At 32.6% G+C, this 23,090-nt stretch overlaps 1 protein-coding gene across 20 annotated transcripts in view; it reads left to right on the top strand.

Moving 5' to 3' along the window:
- RIMS2 (regulating synaptic membrane exocytosis 2) overlaps positions 1–23,090 on the top strand; it is a 548,506-nt gene that overhangs the window by 243,319 nt on the left and 282,097 nt on the right. For 19 of the 20 annotated variants that reach the window (XM_039854030.1, XM_039854006.1, XM_039854009.1 and 16 more), the window contains one exon: positions 13,906–14,831. In XM_039854030.1, the coding sequence (XP_039709964.1) occupies positions 13,906–14,831 (926 nt within the window). Of the gene's footprint in view, positions 1–13,905; positions 14,832–23,090 lie in introns of those variants that run through there. The other variant, XM_039854027.1, reaches the window with a different exon arrangement.

Genomic DNA, 23,090 nt, shown 5'->3' with positions numbered 1-23,090 from the left:
AGCAGAAGCCTTTTAGTTTGATGTAGTCTCATTCATTTATTTTTGCTTTTACTTCCCTTGCCTTTGAGATCAAATTCATAAAATCCTCTTTAAGTTCAAGGTCCTTGACTTTAGTTCCTATGTTTTCTTCTATGCATTTTATTGTTTCGGGTCGTATATTGAGGTCTTTAATCCATTTTGAGTTAATTTTGGTATGTGGTGATAGACAACAGTCTAGTTTCATTCTTTTGCAGGTGGCTTTCCAGTTTTCCCAATACTATTTATTGAAGAAGCTTTCCTTTTTCCACTGCATGTTTTTTTGGCTTTTTTGTCAAAAATCATTTGCCCATATAAATATGGGTTTACTTCTGGACTCTCGATTCTGTTCCACTGGTCCATGTGTCTATTTTGCTGCCAAATACCATGCCGTTTTGATTACTGTCGCTTTGTAGTATAATTTGAAGTCAGGCAGAGTGATGCCTCCAGCCTCATTCTTTTTTCTCAGGATGGCTTTGGCAATTCGGGGTCTTTTGTGCTTCCATACGAATCTGATGATTTTTTGTTCTATTTCTTTAAAAATTACCGATGGGATTTTAATGGGGATTGCATTAAATCTATATACTGCTTCAGATAATACGACCATTTTAACTACGTTGATTCTTCCAATCCACGAAGGAACACAGAATATCTTTCCATTTCTTTGTATCTTCTTTGATTTCTTTTAATAGGGTCTTGTAGTTTTCATTATATAGGCCCTTCACATGTTTTGTTAAATTTATTCCTAGGTATTTTATTCTTTTTGTTGCAAAAGGAATTATTTTTTCCACTTCTTTTTCTGACACTTCAGTATTAGAGTATAGGAACGCTATGGACTTTTGAACTTTGATTTTATATCCGGAAACTTTACTGTATTTGCTTGTTGTTTCTAGCAGTGTTCTTGTGGAGTCTTTACAGTTTTCTATATAGAGAATCTGGGGAACTTTAAATGCAGTTTGACACTCTGTTTCCGTCTGTCATTACACTAACCATTGGATCTTAGGAAATTGTATGTACCAAGTATTTTTTTTTAAGCTCTAACATGTTCTGATTTTCTAAATACACCTAAATCTGTCACAACATGCAACTCTAATAAGATTGTAGGTTGGGGTGGAATGCCATTTTTAAAGAATTGCAGAGACTTTCAGATATCATTAAATTAAAACTTGAGTTTGTTTTCCAATTGTTAGTTGTTTTGAAAAGTAACATTAACTATAGTCAACGATTGAGAGAGAATTCTTTTTTCCTCCCTTACTCTCTTTCTTTCTCTGACTGAGCTCCTGCTAAATGTCATGGTCTATATTAAGGATGTGATGAAGTATCTGGATGAATAGTGGTAGCCATTTGGCTAACCACTGCACTTTTTCTAGGCTGCTTCAACTTAACACCATTCCAGACGTAAATGTTCTAGGGTTCAGTGGGATCCCCTCCTGCCTTACTCCTGTGTTTCCTTCCACATGGTAAGAGCGGCACTAAAATAATATCCCCGCTTCCCTGAACTCTCAGGTCCACTCCACCGTTCGGGACAAGGAACGAACATAAGTAGCACTTTGTTTTCCTTTCCTCTTTCTCTTGGGAACAAGCTGTTCACAGAGAGCATGAATTCTCTCCTGTTCCTGCCTCAAGTTTTACAGGGACAGGCTATAAAATAAATAGTCTTAGGCCAGTGTTATCCGTGCCTGGATAGGAGTGTTTATCTGATGGTGAGGCTTGGTATCAGGAAGCCCACTTTTACGTAGATACAGGCCAATTCTCCACTTACAGTTTTATCAACAAAAGATAGTATTCTATGTGCCATCTACTCTTTTGCCGATTTCCAAATTAGCTTAGAAGTTGGGTGAATTTTTAAGTAATGTGAATTACTTAAAAAAAAATAAAGCAGCTTGTGGCTGTTGCTTGAGACATGTTGAGTGTGATTTGTTTTTTATTATTTTCTAGCCTTAACTAGAACAAGTCATAATTGGATGAAATGTAATTTTAAACATGCAATATTGTGATATTTTTGATCTCAGAAAATATTTTGATCTCATTAAATTACTTTTTTAGTGTAAAATTAGAAATAGGAAATACTTTAAAGAAACCACGTGACTACAGGATATATAAAGGTCCCAGAGTACTTTCTTTTCACCAGGAAAATACCAATTTCCATAAAATTGAGTTCATAAACATCATGACAACTGATGAGAAAGTAACATACAGACTTTAGAGTCTGTATCATGGATTCTGTTAGCCAAGAAGATTTCAGGTGCAAGTAATAGAAAACCCAACTGAGATTGCTTTAAAAAATAAGGGGGGATTTATTGATTTACCTGGTTGAAAACTCCAGATGTACATGTTGCTTCAGGTAAGAATTGATCCTGAATTTCATATAATGTGACTTAGGACCTAATTTCTTTCTATTTTTAATGACACTAAGTGGATATTGACTCCGTTTTGGAAATACCCCTCCAATTCGTGACCCTAAATTGACTTCAAGTAGCTCTCTGCGAGTTACATGAATCCTGTTATAAAACAGGAAATCTGTGTCTCAGCACTCTCAGACAGATGTCCTTAAGGGTCCCTGTAATTGGACCAGCCTTGGTCATTGTGGTAGTCTTATGCAGGGATGGTACTCTGCTAGTCATGACTCACCTCTAGGGCAAGTGAAGCCAGTTCCATCCAAACCACAAAGCTGAGGCTGAGAAGACATTCTTTCTCTTCTAAAAAAGAAAGAAAATATATGATATCGAGCCAAACAACATATTCATTAGGGTTGTTTCCAGAGTACATTTTCTATTATCTTCATTCAGAAGGCTTTAAGTAATGTAAAAATTCACCTATTTTTAGCCTGTTACCTAACACATTTTTAGAGAATAGGCATAAATTAAAGGTTAAGCAAGTACCTTCACAATGTGATATTATTTTCTGTCAGTTGTTTGAAGACTGCTAAAGAAACTTTGCTATAAAAGTGGTAAAAAAAGAATAATTTATCTTGGGAGAATTTATATGAAAAGCATGTCTACATTCATATGAAAGTCTTAACTCTAGTTTCTAATCTGGGTGTCTCATCATCCTCATTGTCTCAGACATGCTTCTTCATGGATATCCCTCCTTTAAATGTGGTATTTAAAAGAGAACATCATATTTTAAATATTATCAAACCAAACAAAAGCACTCGATGAAATTTAATGAACTTATTTCACAAAGTTCGGCCCCATCAGTGTCTTCCATCACATTCCACCTCTACTTTTTTGGGGCCTGCCTTCAGGAAGCATCACGGTTTTCTTTTTTTTCCTGCCTGTAATACATCAATGACAGAGGATTTTGTAGAGGAGTATTGGGTCAAGCTGGTAAGAGGCTAAAAGAGCTTTATTAGAGGAAGAATTACTTCAGGGAAAAAGGGTAATTATTTAAAAGAGGGTGTTTTATGGAAGTTTTGCTCTCTGGGGTATAATGCTATCTTCTTCAGTACGCCTTCTTGAAAATTTCTAATTACGCTTTAATGCTTTTGTGATGTAGATATACGCATTTTGGGCAGGCTTTCTTAGACTGGGAGTGGAGTGAAAGCAATGGGAACCTAAGATATAATTGTATACATACCACTTTTGAAGAGAATCTGCTAACAAGTCCACTTTATAGTATTTTACTGATCTTAAAGAATTAAGGAATCACAAGTGTCTATCTATCTTGAAGAGAATACACTGCATATGTAAACAGTGGGGCTGAATGATGCCTAATTTGAAACAATGCAATATTGGTATAGAGAACTAAGGAACACCATCCTGCTGGCATGCAAATGTTAGGTGCTGTTTTCTCTGTTTGAGAAAGAATATTCCTTTAACTCGAAGATAAATTAGGTTCCTTTAATTGATCTAATTTAGTCAAATCAGATTTGCAAATCATATAGAAATACTTATATCAGTTCCTTTGGCTTTATATCAAGATATGTAACATGCTATGTGTGTATTTATTGACTAAATATACAAGAATTATGTAGAAAAAATTTTATTACCACAAATACTGGGATAATGAAGACTCCAAGTGCTAAATGAAACATATTTTCTTTTTGTTCTGTCATGGAAGTTGCTCCAAATAGTATTGTATTCATTTGTTATTATAAATTCTCCTCCAAGAAAAATCTTGTTTAGTAAGTACTTTCTTTGTACCTGTCACTTTCTAAAATCATTCGAATGAGTTGTATTCTCATGCAGATTAGTGTCAGGCTAATCGACAGAGCTGTAGCTCTATTTTTTAAAGATTCTTTCTGTTCTGTTACTAAGAAACAGCTTTTCTTTAACTCCTCATCTCTCCCTATCTCAAGCAATGTAGTTTTCTCAACGTCTCTGAAAAACAACCACGTAAACTCTCAGTCATTCTTACAAATCAACAAAACAGCACAAAAAAGATATCTAGTAGTTGGTTGAGTGAAGAGATTGACATTCTCAAGACTCATACATTGAAGGCATGTCTTTTACTTCTTTATTTAGGAGTAGTATTTTGGGTAATTTGTGAGTTTATTTTTCAAGGTGAAATACAAATAAGGAAAATTAGTGTGAGTTTTGGCTAATACTATTAAGTTTATGTCATAGATAAGCTATCTAATTGGGCAAATGAAATTTATTTTTAACATAGTGTAAAAAAATCTTGTCACAACAAAGACAATCCATACCATAACTAGAAGGTAATAAATGTTATGAAAAAGATAAAGTAAAGTAGGTTAGGGGATTGGGATTGGGAGTGCAGGAAGTGGAGGTGGAGATTGAAATATTTTATATGGTGTTCAGAGTGGGCCTTCTTGAGAAAGTGATATTTAAAGGAAGACTCGAAGAAGGTCTCTACTGACTAGAAGACCAGAAGGCATCTCTACTGCAACCTGGGGGAACAGCATTCCAGGCAGAGGGAGCTGCCAGAGCAGTGGCCCTAAAATAAGAGAAGGCAGGGAAGCCAGCCTGGCTGGGTCTGAGTGAGCCAGGGGCAAGTGGTAGAAAAGAAGACTAGAGAGTAATGGGTGCCAGATCCCATAGGCCTTGTAAGCAAAATGGGGAGTTACTGAAGGGTTTCAATTATGTTAATGATTTGATCTGACTTCAATTCTTGTTGCTATGTTGAGACTGAGTCAGAGGAGTATGACAGAGTAGAAGCAGAGAGACAAGTTAGGAAGTTTTTGCAGATATTCACACAAAAAACGATGGTGACTTCACCAGGCTTGTACTAGTCAAGGTGTAGAAGTGTTTGGATTCTAGATATAATCTGATGGTAGATCCAACAGAATTTCTTTATGGATTGGAGAAGCAAGTAGAGGGAAAGAATTGCTATTAACTGAGATGGAAAATACTGCTTCTACTTAAACCCACTTATGTGTATTTCCCATATTGTAAAAGACTATATGATTATTTTTCCCAATAAGGAAATAAACACTTAAGATGAAAATTAATTATAAATGTTTGCTGTGCAGGTAAGAAGCACCTTTCTTCTTTGGTATATACCTCTAGCTGTGTTTGTTTCCTTTTATGAGAAGGGGTTTCTCTTCTCTGAATAACTGTGGTTTTAGCCCCTAATAAAAAATCTTGGTCTCTTAGGAATAAAAAAAGGAAGAAATAATGGAATAAGTGTATTAAAGCGATAATTGGAATTTAATAAAAGAACTAATATTAAAAAAATATAAAGGTGACAAGGAAGAATGAAATAAAATAACTTTCTGGAGGCTTTTACTGATGATTATGGAAAGTAGTTGTTGATTATATTTATTTATACTTTTTTTTTCCTCTTCTATTTCTTCTATCTTCTTTGTATTATTTTCAGTTAATCTTTTTTATTGTAGGATTGTTTCTAAGGCTGCCTGCCATAGACACAAGGGAAATAAAATCACTATAGGTTTAAATTATCTCCTAGTATAGAATGGTTCCTAGTCTGGATTTCTATAGTATCATTTGTGCATTGGTTTTTAGAGATTTGAATATACAAAGTATCTTTCAACTGTAAATTGAAAATATTGGTGTAAATACAATGAAAATTAATTAAAACTAGTATCTGATTCATAGACTTTTTATTTTGTACTTCTGAAGAAGTCAATGGATACTAAAGATATAATTATTCTCATGAAAACTTTTTAAAGCCCAAATTGGGTCCCCATAAATTTGAGTGAATGGGAAGTACTTACCCAGGGAACCTTTTTTAAATGTAAAAGTTGAGTTACAAATGGGGAAAATAGTCCTAAAAGTATGATATAACTCTCTGAAGCGTAGGGAGGAGGAAATTAGAGACCTAGAAATATCATTAGAGAGTAGAGGGAAAGCAGTAGTGGTATAAGAAGTAATACGATGAGTCTGTGTGGACTTAAAAGAGGAGCTAGAAACAAGATTAATGGTAGAGGAGATAATTGGCAGCAGAGTGTGCATTACTGTTGGGATAACACTGCCAAGAGAACTCACTGAGGTAGTAAAAGTGAGTGGAAGGGAAAGTAAAAAAATTTAGCTTTTGAAGCATCAGCTGTAATGTTATTTTTGAAATCTGGACTATCAACTTGGAAGAATCAGAATATTCTGTGGAATTCCTTTTTCAGTTTGATATGAACCATGGGGTCTAAATGGATGGATTTTATTATTGGTTAGCCTTTCTATGAAGATGAATTATTTTGAATTTATATTGCATTTTTGTTTGAAGAATCTACAAGCGTTTCTTAGGAATCTTGGAGGGGAAAAAGACTTATTTTTCCCTATTCCTCCCACAGTCTCTCCAAGATCTATAGTTAATTCTAGGACAGAATCCTGTAGATGAATACTGCTCAGATAGTTAAATAGTGCTACCACATTATCCCTAGACCCTCATTTAAACTTGAAATTTGGGAGACCAGAAAACAATGCAGTACTTCTGCGTTTCTCTCTACCCTTCAACACTGGCCTTTTCTCAGTTTTATTTAAGTTTATTTGGAATGCCTTAAATATAATTCTCAAAAGTGTAATTGTAACATCTAGATAATTGACTTTTAGTGCAAGAGAATCTTCTTTTCTATTTTTAATTTTTATGAATGACTAAATAGAGGCACCTAGAGGTTAAGTGAGAAAGTGAGAAAAGCTTGATTTAAACATTGTCTAACCAAACACCCAGTTCACGGAACACATTTTTTTTTTTTAATTAAATTTTCACAGAAACTGCTATTTCCTATTCCATTACCTTCTTGGGGAAGTATTTTTTTTGTAAAGATTAAGAAATTTGTTATTGAATAATTGAGAAGAAATTGTAGAGTAAACCTATTAAACCATTACCAACTTTTATTGTCACTATACATTTTATAGTGAAAGCAGAGCCGTAGGATTATCAATAAGAAACACAATGAATTTTGTTATTTTAAAAATAGCGTAATTCATATAGAAGAACATGGTTTACACATTTCTGAATCTTTTCATTTTAAATGTGATGCCCAGGAATACCTTAGATGTAGGAGGCATTTGGTGTTCAGTATTGTGAGGCACTAATCAGCTAAATACCATAATCCTCCTTACAGGGTACATTCTTACTTGACCTGGAGCTATATACAGCCACATAGTAACAACATTAAAGAGTAACCTTAACAGGCCCATCACTAGAGCATTTTATGACTGCACCTGTGAATAAGTGTTGTTTTATGTGTAACTTTTTAGTAATTGACTTTTGAAATACAATAATTGTGAGCAAGCAGAGACTTTCAAATCATCTGATTAAGGATGATTCCTGTGATTTTGCTAGAGCTAGAAGGATTAAATGAAAGCACTGCCTGGCTCTGTGTTAATGTATTTTTGTCAACATGATGCTTCATGCTCGACAGATGTGCATTGGTTGAGCAAAAGGTAAAACTATAATAATATGTTAAATATTGTGATATGTAAAAAAGATTGATCTGTTTTATGATTTTTAATGAATATAAATGATTTGACTTGTTAAAAGCTTTTTGTAGAAATTATAGAAATGGAACATATATATTTCATGTTTTACAGGATCGTATACTTCTGTTAAATCTTTGATTTAATGTGCCTTAACAGCTTCAAATTTCTGAATTTGATTACGTTATGTTTAAACGATATGGTTAGCATGTATAATTGAATTAATGAGGCATCATTTAGTTTATTTAGCAAATGAGGCATCATTTAGTTTATAAAGCTTTAAAAAAGATGGAGGTCTTTTTTCAGATTATTGATTATTTAAATGTCATTTCTATTCTTTTACTTATAAAATGACAATTATTTAATAATCTTTACTAATAAAGATTATGAGCAAGAGATTTTCATATAGATAGTACTTAACTGTACTAATATAAAATTTGAATTTACAAAAATTAGTAATGTTTAAATTCTTCACTCTACTTTTAGTGTCATGATAGTTCATAAAATCTATATGTCTTAAGAATTATAAATGTATAAATATTAAAAGTTAAGTTTCCATCTAACCTTTTATTATCTTTATGTTTTTAAATATTTATTGGATTATATTTTCAGAAATTTGATTATTTTATAGTATGTAAGTTCAGAATTGCTATATATAAATGATATAATAACAAACCACATGGAATAGTAAAGGTTGTAAATATTAAAATAAAAACTATTGGAAAATATGATAAATTAACATAAAGTATAAATTGAGACTGCCTCTGAGAAATTGAGAAAGTGACTTAAATTGGGAAGGAATCTTTGATTTTGGAATTTCCCCATTAGTCAGCATAATTTTTAGACATGGAATTTTAAGGAAACTTATTGGTAGAGCTTCTTACACAAACTGTTATGCCCAATAAAATGTGAATACATAGGTAGAATATTCAGAAATAGATTGGTTAGCCCTGTGACAAAAAGTTATAAGTAACAAACAGAAATGCTACTGATTAAAGTAGAAATAAGATATTTCTAGATGCGATTTTTTTGTAAACTGGTTCTAGTTAAAATGCTTATAATATGATGAAAGAGAAAATAATTTAACAGCCTAGGTTTCAGTAAAGAGAAGATGAACAGATATTAGATAAATATAAAGTGAATATAACTACATACTGATATTGTATCATCAGTCAGATATAGAGATTGATAGAATGAATGTATAGAGGTAAAAATTAAGGCAATGTGTAATACTACAAACATTTTATTCTAAAGAAAGGCATAATTTTGGATTCTCCTTTTTAATGTCTCAGGATCTTTGAAGGATTAAGTGAACTATAACATCTTAGATGAATTGCTCCCTTTCTATGAATTATAAATTATGGGTTAAATACTGTTAAATGCTTCATAATTGTTTAGAGATGTGTACAGATTATCATAGTATTATTTCACCTATAAAATGTTTTCCACCTAATACTAATAAATGCTAAGGCTTGCTTATAAAGGCCGGTAGCAAAGATGGAGATTAGAGATATAGTACTTGGATTTTAATCAGGTTCTGAAAAAAAATATAATGTCTAAGAAATACAATAGTTTTAATTCAAAGGAGAGTATATAATGCAATAATTCACAATATAGTTGTTAAAATTGTTTTGACAGAATATTTTAATATTTGGAGCAACTGATATTAAATTCTTCATTGTTTGGTAAGAATATTCTTAGAATAAAATTTTGCCTTGTAGCATGGCTTTAAGATAGTGTAAGGTACTATAACCTTACAGTCTATTTTTAAAAACTTAATTCCATGTTAAGTAACAGTGACACTATTTATCCCAATTTCAGAAATCATGACCACTGTTCTATTTTTACTTAAATCCAACACAAATCAGCATCTACAGTATGATTCACATGCTTCAGGCAAATTTCATAATCTCCAGAACAAAGTGATTGCTGGATTTAATATTGAATTCAATTAATTGAAGGTATGATTTTTAAAAAGCACTTATATAGCTTGCTAAGGACTAATTATTAATAGCCTTTCTTCTAGAACTGAATTCTATAAGTAAATATTTTTATTTATTAGTAAAATAGAATATTCCTTGTGTTATAAAGACTCGCTATATTCATTTTATTTATACTTTTCTTACTTTCAAAAATTCACGCTAGTCTCTCAGGGAATAAAGTATTCCCTTTAAAAATAGTTTTTCTATTTCCGTCCTATAATACCCAACGTGATGTTAAATATATTAGAAATCCCTGATTTACAAAGAAGTTTTATTTTAAATGTTTAGTTGTGAGGTGATTGATACTCAAAACACATTTTGATGAAGTCATTTTATAAATAATAAATGGTTTCTGAAGCCTAACAACAAAGGCCAAATTAACATATAATAGACCTAAATTACACAACTTATAAAATAGTTCCTTTCACCTGAGTTGCCGTTGCTGCCATGGGAGCAGTAGGGGAAAGAAAAGAACAAGGTTGTTTTAGCAAATCAGTGGGTTTAATTTGGTACAGAAAAAAGAAACAAGCCATAAAAAGTAGAGAACATTTAAGGGAGAATTAATTAAGCAATTCTTTAATTCAACAGATGTTTATTGAGTACCTGTTATGTGCCAGCCTCCTTAGATCCAGGTTGCTAGTCCTTATGAAATTTAATATATTATAGATATTCCTGGATGGAAATGGATAAGATTACCTAGGGGAAGAAGTACAGTGAGGAATAGGGACACCATTATATTAAATTGCCTTCAAAATATCCAATTTCCTCCTTAACGTTTTCTGAAATTTTTTACTTCACTCTCTTGTGTGGTCATATTTTTTCACATTTTAGATATTAATTTGTATTAATAATCTGCTCGTTTCACTTTTGACTTTCAACTGAGAGCAGGTATAATGGGGAATTGGAATTTACTTAGCTTGGGAGCATGAAATATTTTGAAAAGGAGGGGTATGTGAAAAAGGCTTATTGGGCTGCCTTCAGGTGGGCTCTAGAGATCAACTATCTTTGAAAATCCTCGATTTAATAAAATAACAATTAAGAATTAAGTAGATTTATATTTTCTAAGACAGCTTGGAGTAAAATATTTAAAAAAAGAAAATAATAGCAACTTAACGAGAAACACAAAACATTTCCAATGAAGTATATTTCATATAAATGGGCTATACTCAGCGTAATTACCTATTCAAGTCTTAGTTCAAATGTATCTTTTCAGAAATACCTTTTATGTAGAAAGTAGGCTCCCTTCGTCACTATTTGTAATTTTCACTATTTCAAATTTTTTCATAGTATTGATCACTATAAGAAATAGCCTTAATTTATTTGTTTATATGCTTATTCTCTCCCCTACTAGAAAGAAAGCTTCTTTAGAGAAGGGACACTGTATGTCTTTTCTGTTGTGTTCCCAACAACTAGAATCATACCTGGCACAGAGTAAGCCCGAAATAAATATTTGTTTAATAAATGACTGAATAATAGAGCTACAAATGTATGTTAAACACAGTCCTTTCTGGTTAAGAAATTTAAAGTCTGGTGGACAGTACAGGACACTAAGTAGGTGATTGTAAATAGGGCGAGTAGTGTTTTATGTTGAGGAAATACAGAGGCACAAAAGTGAACTTTAGCTGATGAACTGATCTTAATAGTCCATGGTGAAGTGGTAATATTGTTTTCATTTAAAAAATCACATTTTACTTCCATTTTTATGTCTTCAAAAATCATATACATGTATAGCTATATAATTTCCTATGTTGAATTTTATGGAAATTAGAATTAAATTACACAATCTCTAAATGAAATTTAAAAAATTATTTTCTTATGTACCATATAAATCTTAGAAACACTAAAATTTTACTCTTGGAAGAGTGTCAATTTCTTGATATTAAATTAAGTTTATGAATACCTTATGTTCTTAGAGATAAATATGTTTATTAACATAGATTGCAAAAATTATATCATTTTTAACATACCAAAATGTATTTGAATTCCTAACATAAAGTCTGCATCTAATGGAGGTTAGATGGTCATTTTAAGAAGGAACTGATTCTTTAGAGTTCCTTGGAGAAATTCTCTCTTATCTCAGTATTTCAGTAAAGTAAATAGATATAAGTAGCCAGTTAAATAAATGTGAACATGTTCAAAATTGGCGCCATGCCTGGAATATCCTTATTATTTCTTGCTATGCTTTAAGCTTTCATTTTGGCATATTAACTTGACGAAGTTCTGGTATGAATATTAGAAGATCATAGACCCTAAGAAATGGAAGAGGATTTTAGAGTCATTTAGCATCTTAAAATCAAGGGTCTTTTACTGATTTTTCTATTCCCAGCTTATATTATAGTGTGTAGCATTTAGTTCTTATTGATTAGATATTTGTTAAAATTATATGTGAGTTGATGTTTATAATCTATGTCTCTCACTTTAAAACACAGACTGTCAAAGCATAAATGGCTATATAGGTTCAAATAACTGGTTAATGGCTAAAACAGGACTAAGAAACCCATGTTCCTCAACTCTAGTGTTCTTTTCATGATACATTGCTACCATTGCTGTGTTTTTTTCTTTAGTCATTTTTTTATAAAAATAATGACAAAAAGTAAAATGAATTATGCATAAACACATATTTGGTTGTTATGTAGATTAACACCATAAAAATTATTTTGAATGGTCTGTTTTGATTGTATATTTTAAACTGTAGGAGTCTGGTTTTATGTAACACTTGTAACCTAAAAGCTTTGTAATTAAGCCTTAAATATTTTATATTTATGTATAAATGTAAGAATGTAAATGTAAAAAAAAATCACATCCACTTGCTTAATCTTAAAACATTTAGGGGGGTATTGACTATAATACTTTCCCTTTACGGTTCCAGGTTAGAGTCAAACCTGGTGATGCATTTGTGAGATCTGAAAGTGGAAGAGACATAGAAGCCATTATTGTCAAGCAGCAATTATTGGCAGGCAGGTGGGCAAATGTCAAAGTCTTAGTGGATCTGGACAAACTCCTATTAATTGACCACCCTAACAGTAGGCAGCTGAGATAATTGATGGCAAATTCCCAGACTCTTGAGATTCACAGCCACTTACTAATGACAACCCCTGCCTTTATTTTTCAGGTGCAGAACAGCAGTATTAACATCTCTGACCTTTATTCCTCTAGCTTGTTCAACAGTTGTGTAGCTTCCGATTCCTGAATTAAAAACCTTCCTACCTGGAAAATCTAGAGTGATTTCTGTTTTCCTTAATGAATCCTACATTGGAAGACTGTGTTACAGATATGGGTGAAAAGGGATTTGGGGACACAGAGGAGACTTTAGAGGACAGTGATGATGTTGCTGGAATGCATCATTCCACACGTATTCTTTCTCTACTCTTGCTTTTGCAACCAAAAAAATATTGTCTAAGAAATTCACAACTGAGCTGTCAAATGTTGATCCTCTTTTAATTCAACCGATTCCACTATTTTATTATCTCCTGTTCATATGTTCTGACAAAATCCTCATAACATTTATTCTAAACGTTTTCTGTCATCTCCAGGATTCCAGTTCCATTGCTTCTTATGGCTATTGGTTGACATTATCTGAGTTCGTGCCAGAGAAGAAAGCAATGTGAATATTTTGTTGACAAAGAGTATTAATACTAAGTGTAATTGTGAGGTCCGCCAGGCTGTACCAGTGTTAGAGGGACAGGTTGAGAACAATAGACAGTATCTTCCTCTGACATTGTAAGGAAATATGAGGTGTCAGATGTGCAGAGAAGTGTCATCAAATTTGCCTTAACCTTGATGATGGAATAAGAACCAGCAGTCCTTTCTAACTTCTAGAGATTTTATGATGCATAAATCATTATTGCTGGTATTTATTTAAGTTACGTATCTCAAGTTAAGCAATAAAGAAGGGTTAGAGATATAATGATAAGATGAAGATTTAGATACTAGGAATACTAGGAATGATCTACATAGATGGATGAATGAAAAATGATTTTTAAGAGCCATCACACCCAATAGTGAATTAATAAAATGTAAAATTATTTAAATGTTTCTCTTCTCATCATTCTTTTTCTTTGGTTATTTAGGAAAAGAAGTCCATCAGTGTCCAGAGATCAGAATAGAAGATACGACCAAAGAGAAGAAAGAGAGGAATATTCACAGTATGCTACTTCAGATAGTGCAATGCCTAGATCTCCATCAGATTATGCTGATAGGAGGTCTCAGCGCGAACCTCAGTTTTATGAAGAATCTGACCGTATGAATTATAGGGACTCCAACAGGAGAAGTCATAGGCATTCCAAGGAATATATTGTAGATGATGAAGATGTGGAGAGTAGAGATGAATATGAAAGACAAAGGAGAGAGGAGGAATACCAGTCACGTTATCGAAGTGATCCGAACTTGGCCCGTTATCCAGTAAAGCCACAGCCATATGAAGAGCAAATGCGTATTCATGCTGAAGTGTCCAGAGCACGGCATGAAAGAAGGCATAGTGATGTTTCTTTGGCAAATGCCGAACTGGATGATTCCAGGATTTCTATGCTAAGGATGGAACGACCATCCAGGCAAAGGTCTATATCTGAACGTAGAGCTGCCATGGAAAATCAGCGATCTTATTCAATGGAAAGAACTCGAGAGGCTCAGGGACCAACTTCTTATCCACAAAGGACCACAAACCATAGTCCTCCCACCCCCCGGAGGAGTCCAATACCCATTGATAGACAAGACATGAGACGTACTGACTCACTAAGGAAACAACACCACTTAGATCCTAGCTCTGCTGTGAGGAAAACAAAAAGGGAAAAAATGGAAACGATGTTAAGGAATGATTCTCTCAGTTCTGACCAGTCAGAGTCAGTGAGACCTCCACCACCGAAGCCTCATAAGTCAAAGAAAGGTGGTAAAATGCGCCAGGTTTCACTGAGCAGTTCAGAGGAGGAATTGGCTTCCACACCTGAATATACAAGTTGTGAGGATGTTGAGATTGAAAGTGAGAGTGTCAGTGAAAAAGGTAAGCTACTCTATTTTAATCACACAATTCTCTGTAATTGATTAGATAAGAGTTTTCTTTTTAGATTGTATTTCTGAGTAAACATTTAAAAGTTACATATTGGAAGTTTTTTTTTCTATTTTTTCTATTTATTTTATTTTAAAAGTCTTGTAATGGTGTTGGTTATGTGAAGAAAATTTTAAGTTATAAAAAGTGAATTTCCTCTGTAAGTCTGTTCATTTTTTAAATTGTTTTTCGCTTTGTTTCTAAACATTTTCTTGCACCACTTGATGGCATATTTAAAAAACCTATTAACTATAGTTTTAAAAATAAGATTTTTTGCGTTTTTTAAAAAGTAACGATATGTTTACTATAAAACAGCTGAAAAATTCTTCAAAGTATAAAGAATGGAATATAAGCTATCCTTAATATTTTTCCCAAAATATAACCATCATTAACATTTTGTTCTATTTTCTTCCCCGTTTCCTATGCATGTATATTTTACATATTTGTAAAATTGATATCATACTATATGTAATTTTGTGTTCTGGTTTTTTAAATTGATATCATTAGCTTTTTTCAAACCATTAGATGATCTTCAGAAATATATTTTAAATGGCTGCACTATCATAAGGATATACCACAAACTACTTCTTTATTTGGGGCATTGCAGTTGCTTCTAATTGTTAGTATAAATAATACTATAATGGTTATCTTTATACATAATTTTTTTGCGTATATCTTTGATTATTTCACAAATACATATTTGTGCTTTGATTTTTTTTAAAGCTTTTAACTTGGATTACCCACCTGCTTTCCCAAAATGCTATAACACTCCATATTCCTTTCATATACTTTCATGAAGCAGATATGCTTGAGCTTTCAAGGCCAGATGCCCCCAAAATTTGGCAGTTGAATAAACCACAAAAAATGCTATCTCTTTGTCATTTTAATTTGAATTTGGTTGTGAAGCTGAATTTTTTATATGTTTACGAGTATTTGGTATCTTCTCTGAATTATTTATTCCATTTATTTCTTCTGCCTATGTTCATATTGGGTATTAATTAGTTTTTGTCTTATTGATTTTCATGTGGTTATGATTTTACCCATTTAACTGTCTTCTGTTTCAAATATATTTCCCATTTTGATGTTTTTTATCTTTATGTTATGAACAAATTTTCTTTGGTCATTTGGAAATACTGAATTTAATATAGCTAAGTCTTTGCATCTTTGGTGACATATTTTCGATTCCTTTTATCTTCAGAAACTCTTTATTCATCCCCAAATCAGTTAAATATTTAACTTTATATTTTCTCATGTTTTTACTATTTATTTTTTTTAAATTTTAACTTCTTAATCTTTCTGTGATTTTTTAATTTTTTTGGTGTATGCCAAAATACTCCAGGTAGGTGAGTATCTAACATAAATCTTTTGTACCACACCCCCTTCAATTTTCTGACACTATTTGAGGAATAATTGATTTTTTGTTCTTAAGAATTAATGGAAATCAGTAAAGGAATTCAAGAAGGCAGCTAGAGTGAAATTAATATTAGATCATTTTATACTGTACAAAAAAGTAATTTGTTAGGAAACAGAAATGAAAAGCAGAAACCAGAAACCAGAAAATGTGATTTAAAAATAATTAATAAAAATGAGGAAGGCCTATGTGAAGAAAGCTACAAAACCCTCCTGAGTAACACAGAGGAAATTGTGAGTAGAGATTCATTTCATGTTCTGAATTGGGAAGGCTAAATACCATAAGGATATGTGTTCCTTTTAAATCATCTCAAAGTTAATAACGTAGTCATAATCCCAATTGGTTCATCCGATTTCTAAATCTAAAGTTAATCTAGAAGATATAGAGGAGGAAAACTTTAACTCTTTTTTTCTTTGACGTGTCTTAGGTTCATTGGCTGGGGCCCTGTAAATTTGACAAAAGAAAGATTAACAAGGGAAAAACAAATTTCTTATTATGTACATTGTGCATACATGTGGGAGCACTCAGCTGTAAGAAACTCACAGGGATGGTTAGAATTTGGGCATAGCATCTTAACAAAAGAACAATATATTTTTAGAGAGACGACAAGACAAAGGAAAAGGTCTCTGAGCTTCTAGGGGTGACGGATTGTGGAAACTAATGGAAGAAAAGGGCTAGTTTTAGCATGATTTGTTACATATGTTCCTTTGGTGCTTATAAGAGTCCCGAGTTCTCTCCAGTGGTTAACTTCTGTCCATCCTGATAGAGAGGGGAGGGGTCACCTTTGCCAATGTATGTCCAGCTTTTAGGCAAACAAGGAGGGCAGAAATTTTCTTGTATCTGCATCATCTCAGTTGCTTTCAGCTCAAAATAATTCTTTCCCAAAGTGACATGTAGAAACGAACAAAGGACAAAAACAGAAATGACCACAAACCAAGGGGTAGAGATAAATTATTATTCAACAAATGGGCTTGGGGAAAATGCAGCTAACAATGGGGGAAAAAGTCAAGTTAGCTTCATTTCATACAAGTTGCACTTAAGTTACAAATAATAAGAAAATTGTATTTATTAAAATATAATGATCTATAAAGAGAAACTGTAGATCTTAATTATATCATAGAGCATATAGATATTTCCCAGATGCTATACTTTCTTAACTATATTTAATAATCTTCAGTTTGCTCAGTTTTGATACTTCCTGAGTGTATTCCGATACTACAAGATAAGAAAAAGATAGTTTTGTTATTCTTAGTGGTTTGATTTAGACTCTGTTATATACTTTTATTATTCTTTGCTAAAGTAATGGCCTTCACTTTTTCCACATAAAGATGTAACCTCCACTACCTCCAAACCAGATGTGCATCAGTCTAATACTTGAAAGCTTTTTATATGTGGTATCCTTCTAAGGGCTTATACTTTGTTTCAAGATTTCGAAGTAAACATGTATAAAAATCTCACATAAATAAAAAGCTATATATGGGCTAAATTAAAATCTTTTCAATACTCTTTAGCAGAACTAAAATATTTATCAAATATGGAAAGAAAGTACAGGTCACTCACATCTGTATTTTCCCCTAACTTGAGCTGTTAGTAGATATTCTTAAAAATGAGCCTCCTCATCTATCAATTAATTTGTTTCACAGAGTATGGTTTTTGCCAACACTATTTCCAGTGGACAATCGTATTTTAATTTATCTCTGGAGGAAGAAACCTAAATAAAATAACCTTTTCCTATTTGATATTATCCCTAATAGGGAGGGATATTATTCCTAATTCAATGAGAAGAAGTAGCTGTTCAGAGACTGGAATAATATGAGGAAGAAATTAAATTGTGTCATATCTTGACTTTTCATCATTAGGATAGCATTTTTTATTATTTGTGGGAAAAGTGTTAGTCTGATTTGGGAATAAGCTACTTTTAAAGATACCTAACATCGTGATACATAGCCATCCTTGGTAATTAATTGTTCGAAAATTCTTTCTAATAATTCCAGAAAATTTATTAGTGGCATTTTTTCCTGTGTATTTATATGTGGATACATCATTCTTATGAGAATCAGCCAACTTTTAACAAGTAGTCATCCCTAGCTAAATAACTCCAAAGAGTGTGTTTTATAACTGAGTCATCTTTCTCACTGTCTTTACTTTCCTGTCCCTTTTCATTGCAGGTTTGGATCAAGTAATCTAAAGTGTTAATAGCACCAGGCAACGTTATCATTGCAGGATTCTTTGTAGGCCCTTATATGTCATGTTATATGTCATATTATAGCTTCTACTACATATCAGGATCTTTTCTGATCATTAAATAATAAAATTCACCTGTGTTGGTTTTACCTCTTCCAGGATCTGCTTCATGCTGAACTAGGCTTGTATTTCCAGGCTAAGAAAATACTTTTTAACTTGGTCCGATATAATTTTGAGACATAATCCAATGTCTCACTAAATACCAGACACATACTTACTCCTTTTTCTGCCAATACTCATTTAGTGCCTATTTTTTGCAAGCTGTTAGATTGGAACTAGAGGAAAATATGGAGATGAATAAGACATTGTTTTTACTCTCAAGAAATTGAGAGTCTAAAATAAATAGCAATATAATCCCATCATACTATAGGTACTATAGAATTTCAGAAGAGAGCAGCATTGGTCATCACTGATTTGTGTGATTCGTATGTTTTGTAATACTAATTTCTTCACTTATTATGGTATAGTTTGCTTTTCACATGCTATATTGATTTGTTCCCCATATATTGTATTGGGTTAGAAAATTACAATTTTTTTCTTTTTTTACCTTTATGTTATGGAAGGAGATAAGTCTTCGATTGCTAAGTTCATAGTGTCTCTGTTTAAATGTTGGACATCTCTCCCAAAGTTTAAAATATATTTTTATAAGCTTTAAAAAGAACTATTGGCTTTATAATTTTATCTATGATTTCCTTATTAAATAACCTAGAGCAGGTTTCTCAGTCTCAGCACTGTTTGCATTTGCAGCTGAATAAGTGTTTTATGGGACCGTCTTGTGTTAAGATGTTTAGCAGCACCTTTGGCCCCTACCTATTAGATGAAAGTAGCCTCCTCATTGCCAGTTACGACAACCCAAAATATTTCTAGACATTGCCAAATATCTCTTGTGAGGCAAAGTCCTCCATCACCACTCCCCACCCTCTGTCCCTAACCCCTTCACTTATTCTCTTTCCTTCCTCACTTTCAGAAGCAATTGTAAGTCATACTCAGTATTATAAAAAAGAGGGAAACTAGAATAGGATAGAATAGAAAACATCAGAGTGAAGTGTACCAAGTAAGGGTAATTACTGTAAAACATTTTTTTAGTGTCGTGTGTATACTCTATAGGCTCACAATATAAAATATTTATTCCCGTAGATCATGGCCAAAAATATTTTAAAGCTTCTCTCTTATATTAGAATTTTGTGACTCACATAATACTAGTGTTCCCTGCCTCCCTGATCATCTTCTAGACCTGGATAAAGGTCCGGAGTTGATGTCTAGTGGCTAATTGATGTATGGTAGACACTATACTTTTTAAAATTTGATATATTTTAATCTTCATATTATAATGCAATGTATTTTTTCCACTTTAATTACATAGTCATGTTGTCAGCCATTTGTGCAACTGCACAAAAGATATCCAGTTTGATCTTTTTTAAGCACTAAAATCAATGGTGGAGAGTTTTAGTTGCCCCAGTCTTCCAGGGGAAACTTTCTTCCTTTTTAAGTAATTAATATACCGTATACATTATAAAGAAAATAGGCTACTGAAATGATAGACGATATACGAATTTGAGGAAAATGTTGACTTATGGTATTTAAGATCATTTCAACATGTAAGGAATTCTGAACCAGGTAGACTAAAAAATTCTTGTAATAATGAGAATATTTTCAAGTTTTTCAATTAGCTATTTTATTACTGAGACTTTCTCAAGTGAAAAATTTTAAAAATCAAAGATTGATTACCTTCTTGTATATTCACTCCATCCATTGATAAAATAATTTTATGCTAAATAATTATTCCAATTATAGCATGGTCTTAGAGTTTCACTATGGAATAAGAAGAACTTAATTGCATAAAATTTACACGGATATAAGTAATTACTCTGTTGCTATATTAGGCAGCACTATGAAATTATTTCATGATGTCTTTTCTAAAAACAGGATAGTTTTCATAGGATGAAAAATCAAGTCGCAAATATATATTATGAAGCCGATTTTAGACTTAAAATTATATAACATAAATGTAAGCAGATTAAGAAGCTAAATTAACTGAAGTTCATTTGTAAAGTGCATAGCTAGAAGGTAGATTTGCAAATAGAAGTAAAGGAGAATTTTTTGGTTTCCTGATAAATTACAGTACATAAAATGTTTAGGATGGGAATTCTTTCCTTTTGCAAAATCTTTTCTTGTTAATCATGGATGAAACACTATGTTAAGCATTTACCTAAAGAAAAAGGATTATTTTTAAAGGAAAACTAAGTACTCAAGAAAACTACCAAGTAGGTATTAAGAAAAAATCTTAATAGATTTCAGTTTGTGGGATATTTGAAAGGGTGCTTAGCTAGTGAATGAAAAGTTAAAAAACAAAATTAAATTATAGATCAGATGCTGAAGTGAGTTTAGAATATACAAAATGTTAACTTTTAACTTAGAATGAAGTTTCTGTTGAGTAGAATTAGAATTCAGTAGAAGATGCCTAGATATCGATATTTTGTATAGCTTTAAAAATTTTGATGATGAAATATGTTCAGTGGATAGAAAAGTATTGTTATTAATTGATAAGTGGCATATCAGAACAAATACCCTAATGATGATATAAATGCTATACAAGCCTACTATGTTCTAATTAAAAAACCAGTGAAATAACGGAAAAGTTGGGTATAAGGTTAATTTAAAATTTTAAGAAGTATACTGTAGATTCATTGGGGGACATCAAAAACAAAAAGTGATTTATTTTTATTTCATTCAACTAAAATATATTAAATATCAATAATCTATAGTACTAGAGTATGAAACATGAAATACAAAGGCGTTTCTATCACCCTAGAATTGCAACTTTGTGTATCACAGGTAAGAACTTGTGCTGTAAACTTGACTGCGTTTATGCTAGCTGACTCGTCCAAGAAAACTATACATGGAACGGGCTTCACTTTTTTTTTTAGCTTATGCTAGAAGCACTCTGTTTTCCTTTCTAGTATGTATCTATGAGAAGAACTTTTTGAGGAAATATTGGGGATGTGGGGAGATGTGTTTCAAAGCAGAAGGGCAGCTCAAATTATCGCCATCCGTAACTCCATTGTCCCTGGAACTGCCTATTTGCCTCTTTTTGTAGGGCTTAGCTTGGTTAAGAACCCTTTCAGGAGCAAATAAAGTGAGCCTGACATAGTAAAGTTCAAGCATAGGTTATATTAATTAATTTGTGGAATGGAATATTAAATAAAATAGTAGGATCTATGAAAATTGTGAACTGTAATGAATGACCAAGACAATAAAACCAAGTTACACTAAGTGTGAGATGAAGGACATCAAAAACAGAAATTAACTAGAAGGGAATAAAAGGATGTTAAAATTCTGGGTTAAGAATACCTAAGTATGAATGGAATAACTTGCAGTCTCTTCAAACCAAATTCATTTTAGAGGTAATTATATTTTACAAAAGAGTATACGTATTCAAAAGTGTGAGTGCGTGGGTGTCTGTGCACACATGTATAGCGTGTTGAAATAACCAGCTGATCAAGTTGTAAATTCTTATGGATGATTGAAGCCTCTTTATCTCAGCACATCCTGCTCTGTACATGTTGGGAATTTTTTAAAGAAAGAAATTATTTCTCATGGGACTACTGACCTTTGCTTTCTAATTAAGGGTCCCTAGGGTTTGATTAACCTAGAATTTGTATCTCATCCTGTTCATGAGATAGTAGAAGGGGGCAACTCTGCAAATTTTACTGAAGAAACAGGAAATATATGTTTCTAATTGAACTTTAGATGTGTTTTCCCAAAGAAATAATGTTATAAATGACAATTAATGATACTGGGTTTTCCCCCTTTAACGCCTCTCCCCTCAAGACTTCCACCCTTGACCCGCGGATGTTGCCATTTCCCCTTAAGAACTGGATCTCTGGAGGCGGGTCATCCCCTCCCACATGCTCCGGGTATGCAGCCGGGGCCTGGCACCTCCATGGCCTCGCACCCCCGGCGTACTCAGGGGGCCTGGTGCACCTGGGGTATAGTCCATGGCTTCACCTGGGGCGTGAACCCAGGACCTTCTATGTGCAAAGCAGATGTGCTAACCACTACACTATGGAGCCACCCCTAATGATACCTTTTTGTTTATTTGATTCTGCAAATTTAAGGAGCCAGTTCTAGCCACTAAGCTAAGTACTTGGATCTTGTGGCGTAAAAGACATGTCTTAGTTTTGTTTTGTTTTGTTTTAATCTGGCAAATTTTTTTACTTCACCTTTATTTTCAGAGGATAATGTCTTTGGATATAGAATTTTTGGTTGACAGGTTTTTTTTTTCTCTTTCAGCACTTTGTATATGACATTCCATTTTTTTTTTTTTTAGAGATAAGTCTTATCTTTTGCTTTTCTCAATATATTCTCATTGTCTTTGGATTTCAAAAGCTTGACTATTATATATCTAGGTTTAGGTCTCTTGTACATATCTTAGGGATTATTGAGTTTCTTCGATCTGTAGATTAATGTTTTTTCCCTAATTTGGGAAGTTTGTAGCCATTATTTCTTTAACTACTTTTTCTCCCATTACTTATCTGTTCATGTACTTGATATTTTCT

Source organism: Pteropus medius, unplaced genomic scaffold (assembly GCF_902729225.1).
Source record: "Pteropus medius unplaced genomic scaffold, Ma_sr-lr_union100, whole genome shotgun sequence".
Lineage (NCBI taxonomy): Eukaryota > Metazoa > Chordata > Mammalia > Chiroptera > Pteropodidae > Pteropus > Pteropus medius.
This window is presented reverse-complemented; position numbering and strand designations above follow the sequence as displayed.